Source organism: Peromyscus maniculatus, chromosome 15 (genome assembly GCF_049852395.1).
Source record: "Peromyscus maniculatus bairdii isolate BWxNUB_F1_BW_parent chromosome 15, HU_Pman_BW_mat_3.1, whole genome shotgun sequence".
Taxonomy (NCBI): domain Eukaryota; kingdom Metazoa; phylum Chordata; class Mammalia; order Rodentia; family Cricetidae; genus Peromyscus; species Peromyscus maniculatus.
In genome coordinates this window covers 68,295,175-68,319,658 of record NC_134866.1, presented here as the reverse complement: position 1 = coordinate 68,319,658, position 24,484 = coordinate 68,295,175, and the positions used below count along the sequence as shown (strand labels likewise).

Below are 24,484 nucleotides of genomic sequence, written 5' to 3'. Positions count from 1 at the left end.
TCTCAGTTTGAGAAAAGGCAAAAAGACCACAAGTTTCTGTATTTTATTTCTGAGCCAACATCAAGGGATTGTCATAGGCATGGACACACATAATAGTTAACCAAGAAATTCTTGATAGAAATTGTAGATTTTCTTTAAACTTTATCTTTTTTTCTCTCTCTCTCTTTAAATTGTTGGTCATTACTTTGCATATTACTTGAAAATACTTCCCCAAGTCTGTAAGATGTCATTTAAGTTTTTTTCTGGGACCCTTTGAAGTTAAGAAGTTTTTAATTTTAACCAAATCTAATCCATCCATTACTATGTTCTTTTGGTGTCAACACTAAGGAAATATTGCCAAATCTCCAGTCATAAAACTTTCCACTTGGTTTTCTTCAAAGAATTCCATGACATTTTCATTGTTGTTGTTTTTGGTTTTTGAGACAGGGTTTCTCTGTGTAGCTCTGGCTGTGCTGGAACTCACTCTGTAGCCCAGGCTAGCCTTGCACTCACATAGATCTGCCTGCCTCTGCCTCCAGAGTGCTGGGATTAAAGTATGTGCCACCATGCTCTGCTGCATTTCACGACTTTTAATTCTCTTACTTTTATTTTGATTCATTTTGAGTTACTTTTTATATATAACATTAGATATAGGTTCAAAGTCATTCTATTGCCCAGCACAATTTCTCATAAGGTGTATTTTTTTTTCCATTTAATGAGTTTTTCACCCTCTTGAAAACAAACCAAGCAGACACATATTTATTTTTGGACTCTCAATTCTATGATATTAATCTACTTGCCCATCTTTATACCTCTAGTATGTTGTTGTTGTTGTGATTTTTGATTTTTGAGTTAGAAGAATCGTTTGTAATACAGGCTGGCCACAAAATTTCTGTGTAGTTAAGGCTGGCCTTGCCTCCTGATCTTCCCGTCTCTACCTCCACATCAAGGGGGTTATAGATGTATATCTTAATTCTTGACTTACAGTACAGTATTGCCTTTATTGCTATAGTTTTATAGAAAAGTTTGAAATTGGAACACATGAGACCTCTTCTGTTCTTCTTTCCCAGTGTAGATGCTATTCTGAGTCTCTTGGGTTCCTAAATTAATTTTAGAATCAGCTTGCCAGTTTCTACAAGGAAGTCAGCTAGGATTCAGTAGAGATTACATTAAGTCTCCAGATCAAGTGAGAGTATTTGGCCATCATAGCAATCGTAAGTCTTCTGGTTCACAAACATGGGATGCTTTTCTGGGGGGTTTAAATATTTGATTTCATGCAGGAATGCTTTTAGTTTCCAGAGTATAAAATTTACAAAATTTTGTATAATTTATTCTTAGTATTATATTTTTGATGTGAATGTAAATGGATTTTTCTTAATTTCTTTTTCTAATTATCTACTTCTGGTGGTCAGAAATCAATTGATTTTCATGTATTCTTCTGTACTAATAGACTGGTACATAACTGTACCAGTCTATTAGTGCTAATTTGTAGTTTTGCCTCAACCTCAGCCTAGAACAAGTAAGAAATTTGGAAAGCACATATGCACCTTTCTAGGGTCTTTACTCCCAAGTGAGAAGCACTGGCAGCCCAGTGCTGACCCTGGGTTCTGAGCTTCACTGAGGTGATTCTGCCAGCCCAGAGCATCCCTGTCACGGCTTGCAGAAGACTGACTTTTTTGCAGGTCATAAGATCCAATCTTAGTGGAACTGACATATATTTGCAGTATATATAAATAGTGGCTCTCCCCCCCTTCTTTTTTTTATTATTAAGAAATTTTCTGTTCATTTTACATACCAACCACAGGTGCCCCTCTCCTCCCTCCTCCTGCCCCCCAGCCTTCCTCCCCAACCCACCCCCCATTCCCATGTCCTCTAAGGCAAGGTCTCCCATGGGGAGTCAGCAGAGCCTGGCACATCGGCTGAGGCAGGTCCAAGCCCCTTCCCAGAACCAAGGTTGTGCAAGGTGTCCCACCATAGGCATTGGGCTCCAAAAAGCCCACTCATGCACCAGGGGACAGATCCTGCTCCCACTGCCAGGGGGTAACCCAAACAGTTCAAGCTAAACAACTCATGCCTACGCAGAGGGCCTAGTCCCGCCCCTTGGAGGCTCCACAGCTATTGGTCCATGGTTCATGAGTTCCCTAAACAGTGGCTCTTTAAGGAGGCAGTGAACAGTGTTTATGAGATGCTATGCCAAACACGTATAGTTGATTTGTGACCCAGAGGAAAATGAATATTCATTTATTCATTTTTAACATTATTCATTTTAAAATACATGTATATGTATTTTAGTCAAAATATGACAGAGAAAGAGTGAAAGAGAAATCCTTTGAAACAGTTTGTCAATACTTTGAAGCCAATGATTATATTGAATTGCTGTTAACACCATGTGCTCTGGCATATTTGGCAAGTGGTTTTGACTCACGGGTACCTAGATGTTTGCCTTCTTTGGTTACTTCCAATTTACTCATTTCAGTCAGCGATACGCTGCTCACATGTAAGTTTTACCCAACTAACAAGGTTATTTATCACATAAATTTCATAGTGAAACTAAAAGCAAAGGCAGAGATTTTGCTACTTTACTGAACCGATATGCACAGCATATAGTTTAGTACAACAGAACCAATAAGCACATGTGGAAAAAAAGAAACTTAAAATTTTTGATGCTGCCCAGCAAATTCCCTGGTTCAAAAAACCATGGTGAGGCCGCAGCTTTGACCACAGAGAAGAGCCACCAGCTTTATTTAGTATCCTAGGATTGCTCTGGACTTGAGCTTCTTAACAGTTCTGCTGGGTCTCCTGGGAAGAAGTGTTAACATTTGCACACCAGGGATCATTTTTCATGCTTTAATTTGTTTCGCCATTTCTTGCTGTTTCAGTATGTGTCACCTTTTAGTCTGCCAAGAAGCCTCTTTCCCATCAGAGCATGGAAAAAGCACATGGCATGCTTTCAAGGAGTCTTGCAGTAGCTACTGGTCAAATTAAAGTAATTTTCCTTAATATTTCTGATGATGTTAATTCCCCTGATTAAGAAAGTTCTAGTTTGTGCAGTGTCAACAGATACTAAAATCTAAATGAAGTGTCTTCTAGTTCTTTCTAGACCAGTGGTTTTCAACCTTCGCAATGCTATGACCTTATAATACAACTCCTCTTGTGGTGTTGACCCCCAACCATAAAATTATTTTCATAACTGTATTTTGCTACTTTCACGCATCATAATGTAAATATCCGATATGCAGGATATCTGATATGAGACCCCTGTTAAAGGGTCATTCAACTACCAAGGGGTAGTGACCCACAGATTGAGAACCACTACTCTAGACCATCCCTGGAGAGGTAATCAAAAGGAATAGGTTAAAGCTTGAAGCAGTTAGCTTGAAAATGTGTGATAATGTTTATATGCATTTTCTATCTGAATAGGCAAATTATCTTGTGTAAAATCCTCTGTTCTTCATTATAGTCTATGTGAACAGTAACATGACTATATATGTATAAACTTTAAAAAAAATCCACATAGCTGTTTTGATGAAACCACTCCTATGAATGTTATGGTAGATTTCTTGTCAAAGTCAAAGAAGTCATTGTCCACCTAGGAGGCAGCTGTCTGCTAAATCTAAAATGACCTTGATTGCTCAGGTACGTGTGTGGATGAGAAGCGACAGAGCAGAGTTGTCCTTTGCTAGTCAAATTTCAGTTTCCTCCCCGAGGGAGGAAATTTGGCAAGTGGTTTTGACTCACGGGTATCTAGATACTCGTCTTCTTTGGTTACTTCCAATTTACTCATTTCAGCCAGTGATACGCTGGTGGCTCATCTGGTAGCTACCAGAATTTTAAGATATGTTTACTATAAATCACTTGTGAATTCTTTACTTCGTTGAAATACGTGTCTTTAGAGCAAAAATTTCCAGAGTATTTCAAAAGATGAACTCATCAATAGATGTCCAGCTCCAGGGAATCTGACATCTTCTGGCATCTGAGGGAACTGGCATGTGTATGAGTATACACACAGAGAGACACATATACATACATATAAATAAAATAAAAGTAAATATAAAATCCAAAGTAAACAAATTAAATCTTTCCAAGGTTGGAAAGGTTCTTACACATAAATGCAATGGAAATTAATCAGTCTTGGGATACAGAAGTTCAACTAGTAAAATCATTCTTCTGTGGATATCACAGATATTGAAAGGAAATCATATCTTTCAAGTGAGCTAAATCATTGATATAAGGTTAGATTTGATGATAATTCCTACATGGAAAGTTTACTAAGTAGCTCTTCATTGGTGAATGAAAATGACATTTCCCTTTATAACCATTTTGGCAATAACTAAATCTTTATTCATTTTAATACCCAGCCGTGTTTACCCTTTAAAACTGGGATCCTGTTATCCTGGGGACATTGCTCCTTATTAGCCATTTCTCTGGTTTTGTCTCCAGAAGCAGAATTTTCCTTAATTAGTGAGATTCTTTGCTTCGGTCTGGCTGGCAGGTCACTCGTGATAGTCTCTGGGAAGAGTAGTTTTCCTTTAGAACAGAGTGTCTAACAATGCAGGAAGCTGAGATAGCCAGAGTGATGTCATCTGTGACAACAAACCCATGAGTTGTGCCTTTGAGGGCTAGAAATAGGCATGCTTGCCTCCCTAAATGTGCATCCATTTCAGGCCCAAGCCAGGTGTGATACCCAGAAGAATGAGGTTGCTCAGGCTGACACCTCCCTCCAGTCCTTTCCAAGCTGCTTTGTGCCAAGTCCATAGATGAAAATTCAGGGATTCTTCCAGGTAGTGCCAGAGTTAATTTTATTTAATGTGTTGCCTGAAGAGCGTGGGGGAAAAAACACGATTTCTACAAGAACTAGAAATGACATTGTGAACACGTATTCCTGAATGCACACTGTGTAACTGGTAGAGGGACTTGGAGGCCTTTAAACTTTATGGGGGTGGGGGTTGACATTGCGGGGGGTAGGGAGGGGAAGGTGTTCTTTGTGTGCATATTTGGATTTAGGATTATGGTTGTTGTTGCTGTTCACCAGTCTAGGTGATATAGTATATAAAACCATTCTTAACCCCCTGGTAAAAATAATGTTCTTTATCTAGCAGCTCTTAGTGGGGATTTGCTTTATTTTCCCTGGTACAAATTTTGGGTTTATAGTAAGAAAAGCTGATCTGTATATGTTGGCTTTTTTTTCCCTATGACTAATTTTCTTTTTTCTCATAAAACTACCACACACTCAGACTAATGGCACCATTCATTTAAGCAGTTGGCTTGTTCCATCTGGCTTGGGTCTATGGTAGATCATAGATCGACATCCTGAGAACTCTGTGTCCTTATTGTCTTAAATATCATAGAGCTAGAAATCATCTCTGAGTTACAGAAACAGAACTCCGGCTTCTGCCATACTGGCCTGTCAAAATTTTAGCTTCCTCTCCATCTCAGTTGGTCTCTTTCCTATTCAAGTTATATTTATTTAGGTGTTCTTTAGCGTTTTGTCTGACTTTTAGCCATTTGTGATCATATCCTAAAAGCATCATTTAATTTGAGTTAAGTTTATTTTAGCAAATTGTTAACACTGGTTGCCCAGATAAAATACAGGTTTAACGACCGAGTTTTCCAGAATTTTATTGCAATACATGTTCATGAAAATGAGCAGTCGTCTCTGCTAATTGGATCTAATGATGAGCGCAGCAAGTGTTCAGGATTTGCTTGTTAATCGATCAGCAGGTATTATAGTCTATTGATCTTTCTTAGAACCCCTGCTGACATTTATGGTGACTCTGGGAAAATTAGAACACGTGTCTTCTTCTCTGGGTAGAGCAAGTAGGAAAAAAAATGAGCAGGGAGGGGGTTTCCTCCGTAGAAGCCAGGGTCCCTTAAGCTGTTCAGTGGGAGCTGATGTCAGCCCTCAGACACCCTTAGCCTTGCACTGCTGTGTAGCTGTGGCCTACAGAACCTTCACAGCAACCCTGAGCCAGGGAGACAGGTGAAATGAAGAACCCTTTCATTCCTGCGGCTTCCATCCTTTCCCAAATCAGATTCCTGGGCACTTTTTTATCTTGTAGTTTGATCAAGAAACTTAATCTGTTTGGGCCGTAGTAATATGAAGGAAGGACTACTGTTTGATTTTAGGGTTCTCTGGACAGGATGTTGAAGAATCACTTAGAAAGATTTTTTTTTAAAGTGGTTTATCAAATGTTATTAGCAAATGAATGCTTTTTGGAAGGAAATACATGTATATATACATACACATATATACTCATGCACATGCACACATACACAAACACTTGTGTAGAATTAAACTTGTGTGGTGTATTGTTTTTATTTTATGGTAGTAACAGTTTTATCAAAGTAACCATGTTGGTACTTGCTTTAATCCCATAAGAAGCTGCCTCCTTACTGTACAAAGTATCAACATATCCTGTCTGCATTTATCAAAACAGGAAGAGAATCAATAGTAAACCTAAGGCTTTTTTTCTTCCTCTTCTTATTCCAGGTGATGTGTTTCACATCACTGCTCCCAATAAATTCACCTTTGAGGAGGCCGAAGAAGAGTGTGAAAACCAGGATGCTAGGCTGGCGACTGTCGGGGAGCTTCATGCAGCTTGGAGGAACGGCTTTGACCAATGCGATTACGGGTGGCTGTCAGATGCCAGTGTGCGGCACCCTGTGACTGTGGCCAGGGCCCAGTGTGGAGGTGGTCTACTTGGGGTGAGAACCCTGTATCGTTTTGAGAACCAGACATGCTTCCCTCTCCCTGATAGCAGATTTGATGCCTACTGCTTTAAACGTAAGTGTTTGATACCTTTCTGAAAACTAGAGATTTTAAAAGCTGCAGCAAAGATGTTCACTGAGGTTCAAGTAGATGTTGGGATGGATTCTGCATCCTGTACGATGTGCATGGAACAGAGACAGTTCGGTGACTTAGATGCAGCAGATTTATCACTACATAATGGTTAAAAGAAGGTAGGGAGCTGGGCAAGTGGGTTTTCTTGAAGGGGATGGGAATGTCAGATTAGAGTCTTAGGCTCACTCTGCTACCAAAATTCACAGAACACACCCTGAATTGTCATTTCCTGTTAATCGAAGCCTTTAAATGCAGTTTCACTGTTGGCATGTCCACGTGCAGCCAACAGCAGTTGAGTTAAACGTTTGAATCCTGTTTACATTGTCTTTGATGTCATTCTTATGGTAAAAAGTGGACAGTTATAAATTTAAGTCACTGCAGGTGAGTATTTGTGCTGAAATTGATAATGATTATGTTCAATTCCCACCTAAAAGGAACCATACTATCAAATAATCAATATAATTCACATATCTCATTTTGTTTCAAGTAATAGAATATGTGCCTTTTGGTGATTAATTTTGCTTTGAGTTAGTGAAAGTACAATATAGCCTCTTTGAAACATGTAATATGAGTGAATTAGCTATCTTTACCTCATAAAATTAATTTTAAATAGCACTCACACTATACATATTTTAAAATTTCAGACATCCTTAAATTATTTTTAAACATCAGTCACATTATATAGGATGGTAATTATAGACTGCTTAACTAAACAATAACTAGTCAAAATTTTATGGTAGTATTTACTCTAGGATCTGTATTATGTTTGCTAAATAACAAATGATTAGCTATTTTAATGACTTGGTCTAAGTCTGACAGTGACTAATATAATAATTAAATATCAATATAACACAGGAAGTGTATTGAACTAGCTTTCTAATTCTTCTTGTTAGAGCAATAGGTAATTAAAATAACTAGACAATTATTAATTGGTTTCTAGAGTGAAATATGCAGGCATTTTTCAGTGAGAAAAAAGACAGAGCTATAAACTTAAGCAGTGTGTCCGAAAAGATATTGGATCTGTGAGCTGATAGAAGCATGGAAAGGTTTCATTTCACAGTCTTCTGTCTCCCTGCTAGGCTGCCTCTGCCTAAATCTCCCCTTTAGACTTGCTTTTCTGTTATAGCCATATGTTGTTTATTAGCTTAATTCAAGCTGGCTGATCCACAAAAGGCCTAGAAAATGCTACCTTTTCTTCTCAGGCCTCAGGACAACGAAATCTTCCACAATCTTTTTCAGAAAAACAACAATAATAATGAAAAATCTTATCCTAAATATAGTAATATATACATGTATGTATATATGACATGCATATTCATTTATGCCAAATTCTCTTGTTAATGATATTTATGTAAATTAGGTATAAAATGACTTTCACATTAAGTTTTTGATGTGATGAAGGGACAGGCTTAGGCTGATGGTTAGAAGGGGATGGGACCAGAAAAGTTATAAGGGGCCAATCAAGTGGCTGGCCTAACCATCCCCTCTAAATTCTCCTGCACTGTATAAAATTAACAACAGGAGAAAAAAAAACACATTTTCTCTTTGAGGGTAAAATGGAAACCAAAGCTTATCTGTAACCATAGAGATTATTATTAAATAATCACCCCTGGCAGATTTTAAATGCTTATCTAAATGAATTTACATGGATGCATAAAAAGCAAGGTCCTTAAACTTAAGTAGATTGACCATATTAAATTTAACTTACATTAAGCGCAAAAGTCATTGGTATTTATTATTTTTCTATTCATTTAAATGTATAGAATTTTGGAATACCATGCATACCATCCTTCCCCCTATGTTACCTGCAGTCCTGATTCTTGTGTATTTCTTCCGTCCTTAGACTATCATTCCTAGCTCACTGAGCACAGTGGAGGTTGGAATGCTTCAGTGCCAGCAGCCTCCTCCAGCTCCTAGTGCCTTTTGCAAAGCTTCTTTTAGTATGTGTACACTTAAAGATTTGCAATGAGTTCCAAATGATTTGACTGATGTCCAGTTTTGCCATGTAGTCCAGTGGTGACTAGGCATGCCCTCAGCTGCCATCTGCAAAGTGATGTCTGTGGTGTGCAGTTGTCTTGATAAGTTGAACAAGAGATGCATGCATGCTGTAAATCATTTGGTTTTGTCAAACATAAAAAGTGGGTTTTTAGGCGACGTAGTGAATAAGCATTCCAAATCTTAATTTGTTCTAATGTCCCCTTCCTTATAAAAGCAGTTAATAATACACATACAATATCAGATAATGTGCATGGATAGGATAATCTGGTCTAATAGATTTGAAAAACAGACAACTAAATGCCTTTTAAAAATAACCTTCCTTACTATATTCCTGTGATGAAAACTGTCTGCTTCCTAGTTTTCTTTGGCTTCAAGATTAAAAACATTCTGTGAAAGAATTCAGTTCAGGGTTTTGAAAGTCCATGTGAAATATCTTCAAATTCAAATGAATGAAAATAATTGAAGACTTTTGAAAATTTCATAATACGTGTCATAATACATAATACATGTCACTAAGGATCGCCAGGAGAGGGGAAATGACATGTTTCCTAAAAAACTTCATTCTAATGTTCTTTAGCCCTCACTCTTAGTTTGTTTCTTAATCCAATTTGAACGTTAGAATTTGAACTGCTCTCTTAAGTTGTTGATCAAGTTCAAATAGCAGCATTTCTATTGAACATAGTTTCTTGATTGTCTCTCTGTCTCCCCCACCTGGAACAATTCCATCAATGACAGTTTTAATGACTAAACTAGTTCCCATTTGATCTGGGGTGGAACCTCCTTGTTTCTCCGTCCCTCTTTCTCTCATTAGGTTTGGAACTAGAGTCTAGAGCAGGCTCAGTTGGTTCCCAACACTTCATATACTTTCGTATATATTTGTTCATGTTTATAATTAGGCTATTCTAATCTATGATCACCTCATTGACTTTTCTGTGCCCTAAACAATTATGTGCCATTAGGTACCAAATATAATAACTCCTTACTTTGTATTTCAAAATGTTTCCTGTTTATTGAATGGGACTCAATTACCATCTGATCACTCATAGAAGTTTAAAATGGCATTAAAATTTGAATCCTACTGTGTCAATATGAATGCGCTCCTCAGAGTCCTTGAGTCGACTGTGGAGCACCCGCTACTTCAATTCTTCCCATGTTTACACTCATGCACATTTCACATATAATATGAAAGAGTTGGTTTAAAATCAGGCATTTCTCCAAAATTTAGATAGCATAGGAGTGAAACTGGCCATTCTGCTGATGATACGGGTTTTATGTTTTGTTAGGAAAATCTGCCTCATGTCTCATGACAGAAGCATGGAGAAGATAGTCCATAGGATGTAAAACACCATAAGCATGTTGATGTAAAACATCTGTGTAGCAGACAGCTGCAAAGATTGGAAGGGAGTATTTGTGGGGAAAAAAAAGCATGCTGGTTTTTGTTGGCTTCCTCAATAATGGCATTGAAAAAGCAATAGCAGTATTTCCAAATCCAAGTGTCCAATGTGAATGAAACTATGGGAGAGGTACTTTCACAATACTCTAGAACTGTATTCTCCTCTTTATAATAATCGTCAGCAAAGCTATACAATGCTGGTTTTTATTCGTAGGCTATTTCTTTGTAGATGATGTTTTCAAAGATCGTTTCCGTTTCTGGAATGGCTGGAACAAATGGCGCACATTATCAGATACACTGAGTTCTGATGGCGGTCAGCTGTTAGGTTGATGAAAAAAGCCACCCCACCCCAAAAGGAAGTCTGAGGTTTTCCATTCCAAGTCATAGAATTAATTAACTTAATTGTAAGCAGACTTTCTTAAACAGGGCTCTAAAATTATTAAACCTCTCCTTTTCCCCTGCAAGCAAAGTCACATAAATCCTGGCTTTGTAAGACAGACTTCCCAAGACTTCCTGCTATATCACCTTACTCTACCGCAAGGCTAGAGGAGAGCAACAGAGAATCAGAGTCATAATTGACAATGACATGTGCTTATTGAATTTTTAAAGTCTGAGTCCATTTTTAAAACACTGTAAAAATATTTCCATAGGATTATATAGAGTTACTAGGCTGAACAGGAGGACCTGATCCGCAGCCTTTCACTTGGCTCCAATGCAATGTCACCTTCTTCGAAATTAATTTCATTGGCCATGAAAAATACTCTGAGGGAAAAAGTAAAATTACCATTCTGCCGTTATTAATAATAATATGATTAAATTTTCTCTAATACAAAGGTGTCTAAGCGTTTGTATTATGTTTCCATGGGAACATTCTCCATACATCTTTTTTACTGTTTCCCTAAAGAATGCAGTTATAAGACAAACATAAAATCTGGCAGTTAAGTGAGGTAATGGTGATGGAATTTCAGAGGATAGAGAATTGAATTAAAAGAAAAATAGTCAGACACATTTTAGGTCTTTAAGTTGTTCATGTCAATCAAAATTGACGAATGTTTGTGCCAGGAAAAAAGTACAGAAACAGCTCATCATTTTTTTTTTTTAGAAAAGAGGAGAAAAAGTTTGTTTAACACACTTTTCAAGGTCCCAGTATTCTTTTGGGTTAATTTCTTTTTAAATATAAAAGGATAAGTAGTAATGAATTTTTAAAGAACTTATATTAGTGTAAATGAACACCACATGATGCTTTTGGACTTTTAAAATGGTTTGGAGAATATCAACAGCTAATAACAAATGCCAGTTCCCCCTCATTAGAATTTATTATCACCTTGTTCAGATTTAGGATAAAATCATATTATCTTATCATGAAGTTCTGACAGAACCGATGAAGCCAAAAAGCACCCAATTTTGGTTTTCAGTGAGTTTTTTTTTGGGGGGGAAGATACAAAGTTTTTGGAGTCTACTGATGTATTAGATACAATTTCTAATAGCGAAGACCAGCATTGCTCATAGAGCTATTTTACATCATATGCAATGTAACAAGATGGTGGATGTGGGTTCCTCACAACTCTTCCTTGTGCATTCATGGGCAACTAATTTTTTTTGATTTTAGAAAGTGCTGATTCTTTGGGAAAATGCAATCATTGTATGCTAGCCTGCTGCATTTCCTCTGTGTTGAGAAGGACTTTTACGTATAATATCGTCACCTCTATACAGCTTAAATTTCCTGAAGTCAGCCATTCTCCATAAACCTGGAGTCATTATAACATAGTGACAAGGCTACTTTATGGAGTACCATGTACTCCCTCTGTGATGATCAAGGATGCCCCAGGAATGTGTAGTTCCAGGCTGAAGATTTTCACATAGGTGCTTTACTTCCAAAGCATTTGTGTTTCATGCTAAAGTAAGACTGAAAACCAAGACCTGGGATAAGTACAAACACTGTGTAGATTGTTCAGCACATGGTAGGACTACAGAAAATGCCAACCAGCCTCTGCCAGACATGTTGTAGGATCTGCTGGCAACACGCTCTCCAGAGTCGAAAGGAAGACGAAGACAAATGTCCAACACCTGGAATCAAACGAAGAGCGGGTATTAAAAGTTCAATATCCTGTTTTTATGAAAGGCTGCGCGTTATGGACAATGTCATGTTTTATGTGTGACTTGGTTCCATTTGATGTGGCTTTTTGTTGTTTTGCAGTCTGAAACACTCCCTCTCCCCTGAGACACTATGCAGCTTGAAAAGAAGGCAATATTTGGAGAAAGCTAGCAGCAGGGGACGTCCATCTCCAGATAACAAAGCCACCCTCTCCTTCTAAGTTTCATGACTTCACTGTTGTTCATTACAGATAACCATTTATGAAAATTCTGTGTTAATAACTTTTGGGCATCTACTTATCTTAAAACACATGATGTTCATTTTTTTGTGTGAGAATAATTGTGTATGAAATCAAGTACAATAACACTTATAATACAGAGCAACTTATCAGTTTGTGACTATTAAGTGATCACTTATCTTCCTGCATTAATTTCAAGTTTAGATTTTAGACTCCTTTGTATCAAGATCACTTGGGCCACTGAAAAATACAGAGCAACACTTAAACACTGGTCATTCAACCCCTTATTAGTGATGTGTCTAATTAACTCTTTGAAATTATTTTTCTAGCTAAACAGAATATATCAGAGACAACCACCATCGAAATGAATATCCTCGCAGAAACTGCATCACCCAGTTTATCCAAAGAACCATACATGACACCTGACAGAGCTACACCCATCATTCCATTAGTCACCGAATTACCTATCATTACCACACACTTCCCTCCTGCAGGAAATATTGTCAATTTTGAACAGAAATCTGTAGTCCAGTCTCAGGCTATCACAGACAGATTAGCCACGGAATCACCTACACCTGCCAGTACCAAGAACCATTGGGGTGTGGATGACTACTTACCTTCGGAATCAGGACCACTTGGAATGCCAGATACATCTGAAATTAAGGAGGAAGGACTCCATAGTACAACTGTCATCTCCCAACATGCTACTGGCTCATGGGATGGAATTACAGAGGATATGCAAACACTTGAATCAGTTACACAGATTGAACAAATAGAAGTGGGCCCCTTAGTAACATCCACAGAAATCACAAAGCACATTCCTCTCAAGGAATTGCCAGCAACTGAAACAACATTTGAATCCATGGAAGTGACCCCAGAACACAAAACGGAAATGCTAACAGTAAGCACCAGTCCTGAACTGGAGACCGTAAGTCACTATGGATTCACCTTGAGAGAAGATGAAGACAGAGCACTGACAGTTAGATCTGGTCCGAGCACCCAGGTCTTCAGCCAAATACCTGAAGTCATCACAGTATCAAAGACATCAGAAGACACTACCCACTCCCAGCCAGGGGACCTAGAGTCCATTTCAATGTCAACAGTTGTTTCACCTATAACTAAGCTTGCCATGGATGGATCACTCCTAGATAAAGAGAAAGAACAAAAAACCAATGGTAAAATGACTGAAGAGCCTTTTGGTCAACCACAGCCTACAACCCCCTTTCCATCAGAGCATCTTACAGAAGTAGATTTGCTTCCCTATTCTGGTGACATCATATCAGTAGAGGGAATATCCACAGCTATTTATCCCCCATTACAAACAGAAGTGACACAAGGAAGAGAAAGAACAGAAACACTAAGACCAGAGTTGGAAAAAGATACTTACATGGTTGATGAGATACAAGAGAAGAGCACTAAAGATCCATTTACAGGTATAATAGAAGAAGGCTTCTCCGGAATGAAGCCCTCTACATCTTCATCAGAGCAAATTCATTTTACAGAGCCTTCAGTTGAAGAATCTGTTTCCCTAGCACTGACAACTGGGAAGTTAAGTGTGAAGCCAACAGATGCAAGAGATGCAGAAGAAATGGCGACTCTGACTAGATTGGAAACAGATGTTACAAAGTACCACAAAGATGTTACAACAGCCCATTTGACCCACAGTACTCTAAATGTGGAAGTGGTCACAGTATCAAAATGGTCATGGGATGAAGATAATTCAACTTCCAGGCCTTCTGCCTCAACAGAAGTTGTCCGCTCTACAAAATTACCCCCTGTCTTACTTAGCACTACAGGAACAAATGGGAAGGATAAAGAAACCCCAAGTTTCACAGATGTAGGAGACCAATATACTCTTTTCCCAGATAGTACTAAAAAACCATTAGAAAAGTTTTCGGAGGCAGATTTAACATCGGGAGAATTTACAGTCACCTTTCAGCCAGCGACATCAGTTGCCAGTGCTGAAAAGTCAACTTTGAGAGAGTCTACAGCTGAAGACGGAGTTCTGCCCACCATAAGCACCGAGCCCCGAGTCATTACTGCAACTGTGGAAGGAAGTGCTTCAGGCGAAGATATGGATGCCTCCAAACCAGTCTTTACTGTCTCCCCATTTGCACATACCTCCGATGCGGAAGGATTGGCATTTGTTAGTCATAGTAGCACCCAGGAGCCCACCACTTATGTAGACATGTCCCACACTAGTCCTCTTTCTGTAATTCCCAAGACAGAATGGAGTGTGTTGGAATCCTCCGTTCCCCTGGAATCTGAGGTGCTAGGCAAACCTGATCAAGATGTCATTGAACAGACTCACCTAGAAGCAACCATGTCTCCCGAAGCTTTGAGAACAACAGAAATCATACAGGGAGAAACCCCAGCAGAACCTCAAACCACAAGTTCTACTGCACTAATGGCCAAGGAGACAACAGCGTTAACAGAAGAGGGGGAGGGATCAGCATACACCACTGTCTCTGAAGACAGGTTGGGGACCACAGGGTTTGAGAGAGTCCCGCTTTTAGAAACAACTGTAGTGGGAACAACTGAGCATGGTACCTCTTCCCCACCCGGTGCTATAACGCAGCACAAAGTGGAAGTGGAGACCTTGGTAACTCTATCATCAACCACTAGGCCAAAAGGTGTTCTAAGTACAGAGCCAGAATTAAATTATGAAGCAGAAGGTAGCAGTCTAACAGAATTTGCATCAACTTTGAGGCCCTTCAGGACTCACGTCACACAGCTTATGGAGGAAGCTACTGAGGAAGGAAAGAAGCCAACCCCAGACTATACAGATTTAGGCTCAGGATTATTTGAAAGGCCCGGAGCCACTGAACTCCCAGAATCTCCAGTAGTTCCAAGTGATATCAGTGCCTTCACGTCCATAGACAGCCTTCACAGAACTCCACCATTCAGGCCCTCTTCTGCATTCACCAGAGAACCACCTGTCATTGAGAGGGAGCCCAGTGAGAGTACAGCAGGTGACATTACACTTCCTGGGGAATCTGTAACCCAGCACCCTTCCACAACTCCCATTGATATCACAGCTAAGGCAACGGAAACTGATACTGCTCAGGAGTCTCACATGACCTCAAGGCCTCCCATAACACAGCCAACAAGACCATCTACTGTGGCAAGAAAAACGACCTCCAAACCTCAGGCATTGTCTACTCCACCACCCCTGTCAGGGACAAAATCCCAGCCTGACATAAATGTTTATATTATTGAGGTCAGAGAAAACAAGACAGGTAAGTCTTTGCTTTCAAGGCAATCAGCATTTTATCTTGAAAAGTTAAAATAACCAGCGTATGAAATGCTGCCCTTAGATGATAACTGGAGTGTCAAAAATATGTTAGCCTCATGCATCTGTACAAGAATTGGAAGGATATGTTAAACCGTTGGGAAGAATGTTAGCTACAGTTTTATTTTAAAAGTCATAAGAAGCCCTGCTTTGCCATCTAATCCAACCACTTCATCACTGTTACATCACTTCAGAACGTGCAGAACAAAGTGTTTTAATTCCAGTGTCTTTCCATACATTACTACTCAAGTGTAGCACTAGACTGTGTTAACATTCCATTGGTCTGCAACCATTAACCTCAAGCACTCACAATGTAGACAGCTAAATGATTTTGCATATCCCTAGGGTTGACCAAAATATATCTAAAGATTTGTTTTTTTTTTCTCTTCCAGGATTTTGCAGGTTTATCACATAAGTTGTGGAATGGGTAATAGGTCTATTTTAATTTAAATCTAACATTTTCAAGATGTCGACTGTTTTTAGTATATTTTCAAAATGTAGATTGAACTGTTTAGAACCAACACAATCTAGCCAAGTTCTAGGAACTGCTTGGAATCATTAACAAATATTACTTTAGAAGGTGGACTTGCAAATATTACCTTTTTTCCCCTAAAACTTAGGTCATGATGTTTTTATTGTGATTTCACTGTCTCCTCTAAGAGCCGTTTATTTGCATTGGTTGATACTTGCGGTTGTCGTTATCAAACATGTCTTGTTCTTACCTAGACCTGAGAATTACTTAATTCACATTAAATTTGGAAAGCTGAGTTGAGACTATGTAGTATGTAGCACAGACAGTCTGATGGACTGTTTCATGTTTGTTTGGATCCTTTAAATTTAGAGCTTAAGCCTACAAGCTCTCTTAAATTGTTTGGTTCAAATTTGAATATAAGTATTAAATGAATGAATGTTCACTTTTCTGTGGCTTGGCTCAGAGAAGCCGCATGGGAAGGATGCCTGTTTTTCAGTTTCTTTCTTGGTAATTGGGATACGCCCTGTTGAGTATCATGCAGAAGAGAGATGACATTTTCATTATGGTGATCAGGAGTACACCTGTTGAAAATGAACAGGTATCTGTACCCTTGGTTTAGTTGGTACCTAAATCAAGTTGTGTTGTAGATAGAAACTTCATGACTTCTACTAGTTCCTGTTCTTCAGAATTTTCTTGATGTGAAAATATTTGCATGGTACGAATATTAGATTACACAGCTCTGCATTATTAACTCCTCTGTTCCCAGCAGAGCTTTGTACAGGCCAAGAATGAAACATGCTTTTTTGCTTTTTTACTAGTACAGTATTTTGTGAATCATAAATAATTTCCTGTCTTCTACATTATTTCTACATCTCTCAGAACTGGAGTTGAAAACAGAAGTGTTACCAAGTAGGAGTTAGGATTGCTGTTAGTAGAATTAAAAGGAACACAAAACTGTAACCATGGGGGGAAAATAGAGGCGAGAGAAGATCGGTATCAACCTTTAATTTCAGAATGCAAAAAGGACCTATCAAATAAGTACATATCTCCTCAATTCATCTTACTTTATTGGTAGTGACATACTAAGTTGTATCAAATGTATGAAACAGTACAAAATTGTATCAAACATTATGAAAACAGAAAACATATGGCGCCTAACAACTCTTCTGAATGGGAAGTTGTACATTCAGGTTAGGGCATTCAAACTACAAAATGGAAAAAAAGGCTGAAACTTGAACTCACCCCCCACCCTCCCTCACCAAGAAATGGCAATTATTAGGGAAAACCAAAAATGCTAGCTTTATAAGTGGCAGTTCAAGTGGAGGGGCTGCCTGGTCTAACAGTGTTAACAGTTTAGGAAGAGGTGTGCCTTTATATGTGCCTCGTGGTCTCCATTCAGCCGGACCTGGCTACTTGTTTCCTTTCCTCCACTTCTAAATCCTAGGGCTATGTTGACAGTACATTCTGAGAAAATTGTGAAATATCTGGCCATTTCCACTAGGCAGGAGAATTACAGTATGCACATGTTGGGATGGAGCATGGAACACTATGGCAGTCTATCATCTGGTTTTATGTGTTCTAGACTTTCATTCTTCTTAAGAATAATAGCACGGCTTGTTATTTTCAGAAGGCAGTGAGATTTGCTTAGCCCCAACTACTCAGTTTACAAATTTTGCCGGTTTTCTAACAATAATTTAATTTTCCCAGTATTTTGAACTTTGCTCATGAAAACCTTCACCCAGATGTTCAGTTAAACTCTAAGGCAGGTGTGTTAATGAGGGAAGCCTGGAAAGCCAACGTTTTTATATTTCCAGGCTGGAAAATCCTCGGTGTATATGTGCCATTGTATAAACCTCTTCACCAGAGTAAAATTGACCTTCACATACACTGTGCATCCAAGTAAGTAGAAATGCCACCCAAGCTACACCAAACTAAGGCATTTATAATTTTTGCTGCACTCAGAGAGTGATATAAAGCTTGACTTTTATGAAATACCATGAAACAAAACATGCTGCTCAATGCATGCTTACATCATATACTCAGATGGATGTTAATGGCAGTGTAGGCCCTGCTGCTGGAGGGCAACTGTGGTTAACAGTTTAAAAATCTGAAGGAACTTCACAGCCTGTAAAGGTTTTATGAGCTGAAAAACGCTGTGGGGTGTGGTTAACAGCAGTGCATGAGTGCCGAAAACTTGACTTGTCTGTTTCAGGAGTAATTTGCACACCTGCACTTGGGAGAAGTATTAAAAGGCCTTCTTTGTGAACCTTTATGAAGGCTACAGGATTTGAAAGTCTGGGAAGAGTTTCTTCAGCGATGTCTGGGTTTTTGTTGTTTTGTTTTGTGGTTTGTAAAGAGGACTCGGGCAAATTACCTGAAATGTTACACGTTACCGTAACAGAACTGCAGATGTTAAGCCAATAAAAACAAACAAACAAAAACCAAATGTAGCCGTATCTTTAAAGTCAGAGAATAATTTGGAAATGTGCAGATTTTAAACGCCAACATCATGTCAGTACTCATAGGCCAAACCTCCAGATATAGGCCTATATATGCCCCCATGTGTCAGTCCTGCCTAATCTTGCTAGGCATTCTTTTTAAATGATTTTTACTGGTTTTCTGTCATCCTCAGTGTAAAAGTATAAGACAGGTGTAAAACTAAATATGAGACAGAAATTACATAAATATAAGATACTGATGAAATTGTTAATGTAGTAATATGTGCATCAGTCAGATTTTGACAAGGACAGTATTTTGGCCTCTACATTATAATTCATTTGCTCAGGTTCCTTGTGCAGGATTACTGCCCCTTATTGGTAACATCATTTAGAAATAGCTCCCATCAGCTCTATTTCTTCTACTGTTTTTAAATATGAAATATAAACATAAAGCCATGGTCTTGCTTTTGAGAACTGTGGCCTTGTTGGGCAGATGAACAATGAGGTGCAGTAACTCCAACGAGGAGTCTGGACAAACACTTAGAATTACTGGACACCGCTTACCTCTTTCTTAAGGTGATTATATAAGAAAGTCGTACATAGCCGGGCGGTGGTGGCGCACGCCTTTAATCCCAGCACTCGGGAGGCAGAGGCAGGCGGATCTCTGTGAGTTCGAGGCCAGCCTGGGCTACCAAGTGAGTTCCAGGACAGGCGCAAAGCTACACAGAGAAACCCTGTCTCGAAAAACCAAAAAAAAAAAAAAAAAAAAAAAAAAAAGAAAGTCGTACATAATATTTACTGTATTTTTTTGCTTTAATTCTGGACAAAAATTATTTTTCTTTTAAAGTTGTATTTACTTTTAATTGAGAATTTTTTCACACAATATATTTTTATATTATTTTTTTAAAAAATCACATTTTATGTTTATGGAATTTTATAACCAAATGTAAAGTACTTTACTTTTTTTAAAATAGAGGACCAGATTTCATTCTTCAAACAGTATCTTCTGGGGGCTTCCATGTGTTATAAAATGGTGGCTAGGTTGATTAATGTTTGGGTGAATGAGCTAGCCTCTAGAATGCTGTGTTCCTCCGACCCAGAAGAAAAGGGAATTGCAGATATAACTGAAAACAGGACAGAAGCACGCATTCCTGAATGAGATAAATGTTTAAAGGGAAAACACATTTTCTTCTTAAAAATCAATTTTATCTTATTATATTCCATCTATGGTTGTTTTGCCTACACTTGTGTGTGTGAATCACTTGCACTCCTGGTACTGCCTATAGGGGGCAGAAGATGGTGTCAGATCCCCCGGAACTAGAGTGACAGATGTGGGTGAGCTATCATATGGGTGCTGGGAATAGAACCTAGGTCATCTAGAAGAGCAGCCAGTGCTCTTAACTACTGGATCATTGTTCCAGCCCCCCAAATATATTTTCAGTAAGACCGATTATGACTGCCTTTTACTCACAAAATGATATACATCTATCTATCTATCTATCTATCTATCTATCTATCTATCTATCTATCTATCTATCTAAGCTCTTCGAGACAGGGTGTCTCTGTGTAGCCCTGGCTGTCCTGGAACTCCCATTGTAGATCAGGCTGGCCCTGAACTCAGAGGTCCATCTGCTTCTGCCTCCTGAGAGCGGAGATTAAAGGTGTGTGTCACCACCGCCCAGCAAGATAGACATTTATTAATAGGTACCCTTGTTGTCTCTACTCATTATGCTAGTGAAGCCAGTTCAGCCAATGTTGCTTCAGGCTTGTGGACATCTCTGTGTTACTTATCATGCAAGGAACCAAATGGAACTATAATTTTGTATGTTCTTGTATGTTAAAGAGCATATTAAAATTTTAGTCCCTATGGTGCCTGTTGGTTTATAGTTGTGCCACTTGTATACAAAGAGTATAACTTTGCAGGAACTACAGCTCCCCTATAATTTTACTGTAGTATTGATTCCGTAGGGCCTGTGAGCAAAACCCAGCAGCTTCAAGCTCTTCTATATGCATGAAAACAGAGCTGACAATAACTCCTTTTTAAATTATTTATTTATTAAGTGTGCAGTGTTCCGCCTGCATGTATACCTGCATGACAGAAGAGGGATCAGATCTCATTACAGATGGTTGTGAGCCACCATGTGGTTGCTGGGAATTGAACTCAGGACCTCTGGAAGAGTAGCCAGTGCTTTTAACCTCTGAGCCATCTCTCCAGCCCGCTACTTTAATTCTTTTCTCAACAATGGTCCTTTGACAAATTCTTTTAAATGTTCCCAATCATTGGCCTAACCTCTCCTTATGTTTTCATAAAGTATGGGGTACTGGCCAATATTGTTTGGGTGCTGTGAGGGAAACCCCAGCTCTCTACACAGGGCTTGCTTCCTCCTGCTTTAACAGCTTGGGTGTCTTTCATTTGTGCAATGATTTCAGGAAACACACGCAGGAGTCCAGATAGTATTCAGAACATTTTCAGCAAGGGGCTAGCTAAGGGAAGAGATGTGAATGGAAAGAACCAGAAGGGAAAGAAAAGCAACATTCTCTGGAGTGTCATTTTAAAGCTGAAATGTTTATATTTTAAAGGAAATTTGCCAGTTTTGGTCATTTTAGAAATGCATAGAATTACTTTTCTGTGAAGCCCGTTTTCCATACATACATATAATTGTTTAATGAAGTGACCTCATTTGCAGATCAGTTCCAAGAATAGTGATGGTGATTAGTGGGGTGTGGAACTGGTCGTGGTAAAGTAAAAACTGTTTTAGTAAAAGCTGATATATTCATGTTTTCAGGTACATTGAGCTATTATGATTTTCCCAAAACAGTTGATGTGAGAAGAAATATATCCCTTTGTTCAAGGGCATCCAATGAAGGACTGAGACTCTAGCTATCTTATTTTAATAGAGTATCCCTTGGAGAGATGGTACTAATAATCTTGAGTATGAATCAGGGGAGAAACACACTTAGTAGCAAGAAGAAGATTTAAATACTTGTTAAAATAGATTTGATCTGTGGTAGGGGGGAAATTAAATCAATACAACCTATATTCCCTTTGAATGATCAGGGCCATGTGTAGTACTTCTCCATAAATGACATAAAGTTTAAATAGAAGATTTTAAAATATAAAGCCTCCCTGTGGTAAGAGAGAAACTTTCAAATTCTCTGTGAAAATGTAGAGTCCCATCGGTTAGACACCCTGAACGTTTCTGTACACACATATAATTAGTGCATAGTAAGTGTGTGGGCAGGCTCCTGCAGAGTCAGTGTTCTCACATAGCAGGAGAGTATCCCCATGTCTCACAGAAAGTGCAACTTAGTTACTGTAGCCACATGTTCTGAAGGTGTTTGTATTGTTAAAATGAGGAACGAAGTCAATATACTAGTGTATGTTTCTAGGAACATACAGGAACACAGTATGATTCTCATGTTCACTCTCAATAGCTCACGTTTCTTGGCTTCTTAGGGCGCCTGTGTTACTATCTGCAGATAAAAATTCTCTGTTCACCTTTTCTTGCTACCTCCCATAGACATTTGTTCGATCCAGCCATTGTGTAGCTAGGGAATTAAAGCAATATGACTTACAGTTTAGTTAGTTGGACAACTTAATTACTCAGTAAGTGAGGATGTAAGAAAGAGAATGGCATGCTTTAATAAGCACATTAAGAAGCAATCTGAAGTAGGTCAGAAGTGTCTGTACTAGACAAAGCCTCAGAACTCACCTCAGAGAAAACTGTGATGTCCACCCCATCCTTGAGCATCGTTCAGGTTTCCTGGGGGTCCACAACCAAACCAACCTGAGGTACCAGCAGGTGATCCACTAAGATGCTGCTGCCTGACACGGTCTGATGGACAGAGGGAAATCTCCCAGTGCATCATTTACCCACACTGCTTCTGCATTTGGCTGTAGATCAGAAACCCTCAGAGAAAGTAGTCACAGCTTGAACCACCCAGACAACTGACCTGAATTGCTAATGGGAGGTGTAAGCCTCATTATTTATTTCCTTTCTGAAATCTGCTTGAGATATTGTTCATATTTGGCACCTGTAGTCTTAAATGTATACCAAATAGTTTTGCTAGGCAGAGCACTGAACATCTAATAGTATGAAAGCTCCGGACTCCCCAGCCTGCTGAGACACAGCCGCTGCCTCAGCCTTGTGCTCCCGTAGAGAGGCTGTCTCCAGCCTTTGTCAGGTGAAGCTGTACTTGATGTTCTGAGGGTGAGGGATTTGTCTGATTTAAACTTTCTTTGCTGTAGTCACTGGCCAGATGTTAGCAAGTGTAGTGTTTATCACAAGTCTTACTACACCTTGATATCTGTAAATGAGGAAGAAAATGGAATGAAATATCTATGACTCATATGTACTTTCAAAGTAGTAGGAATAATTATTGCCAAGTCCAAAGCTGTGGTTATGAACAGGCAGCACGTTTTTAGTTTCTTAGAACTGCTGCATATCTCATTTTGCTATATCCTTGTTTACTTCTGTCTGAAAACACAGGAACTAATGGTGATGCCTTAACGACACAATAATTCTTATTTTTTTGTCCTGATCAAATAAGTTTGTTCAATTCATTTATGTTTGAAGAATAAAAAAAAAGAACTAGTATTCACTGCCTTCATAGAAGCCTACATAGATTGGTACAGACAGTGCATAATTAAAAAAATATTGAGACTATGGCTGTACATTCAGAGTAGATTTTCAAAACCCCAAATTCTCTACTATTTGAGGTGTTTTTTTGTTGTTTGTTTTATTTTGTTTTTGTTTTTGTTTTTGGTATGATTCATTAGTTGTGTCTCAGTCTTTGAGCTGTAGTTACCTTCAAAGACTATTTTTTTTTATTTGGACATATAAATCTTCAAAGGAACTTTAGCACAATGACAGTCTTTTGATTCTTGATGATAAATTGCTAGAAAGATGTTCTTCCAACTCAACTCTCAAAAGGAAGACTAAATGGATAGAATATTAGGTGTTTACAGGGTATCACCATATTCGTATAGGATCACTTTATGCTGAAAAATAGACCTGAGAAGAGTGAGGTGAGAAAATGAAGTTCATGTGATGGCACAAGCCTGTAATGCCAGCACTTGGGAGGCCAAGGCAGGAGGATGACAGAAACAAGTTATTTATACTAACCAACAATATAATGTAAGTCCTGTGCCCCACACATAGAAGTTCAGCCATTTTTATGTGTAAGAAAATCACCTTATCATCTGTCCATCTGAACTGAGACTTCATAAATTTGATGGACACTGTTAAGTGGGGGAAATGAAGATGCTGTCTTTTTTTTTTTTTTAAAACACATCTGAAGCAGGAATGAGGGAGGTAGTGAAATAGGACTCTGGACTTGCTGGCCCCTGATGTGCAGGTGCAGAGAATGCCAATGAAGAATGGAAGGGGTGGAATGATTGTGTACCAGGTCTTGGGACTGTTTGAATGTCCATTGACAGAGTCAGGTTGAAGAGATGGCTGGAGGCAAGGCTAGATTTTGACCGAGGAATGGCAAAGCAGAGTTGCGTTTGTACACTGTAACTTGATGGACATAATTCCAGGATCTGAAGAGAAACTCTACAACCTACTTATCAGAGTCTTTTGCTTTATAGTAGCCAAAAATTTACTTACTTTTAAGTTCTTTATTCTGGCTCTGGTATTAAAATATTCGATAATATCTGTCTATGTGTCTAAATCTCTACCTATATTTGTCAAAGGACTTGAGTACTAGAAAACTAAAGCAGAAAAAAAGAGAAT

The 24,484-nt window shown here is 38.7% G+C and overlaps 1 protein-coding gene across 4 annotated transcripts in view; it reads left to right on the top strand.

Annotated features, from left to right (window-relative positions):
- The window catches only part of Vcan (versican), a 98,553-nt gene that overhangs the window by 28,290 nt on the left and 45,779 nt on the right, over positions 1-24,484 (top strand). For 2 of the 4 annotated variants that reach the window (XM_006980466.4, XM_015998969.3), the window contains exons 6-7: positions 6,470-6,763; positions 12,874-15,783. In XM_006980466.4, the coding sequence (XP_006980528.1) occupies positions 6,470-6,763; positions 12,874-15,783 (3,204 nt within the window). The remainder of the gene's footprint in view (positions 1-6,469; positions 6,764-12,873; positions 15,784-24,484) is intronic. The other 2 variants (XM_076552037.1, XM_015998968.3) reach the window with 1 other exon arrangement.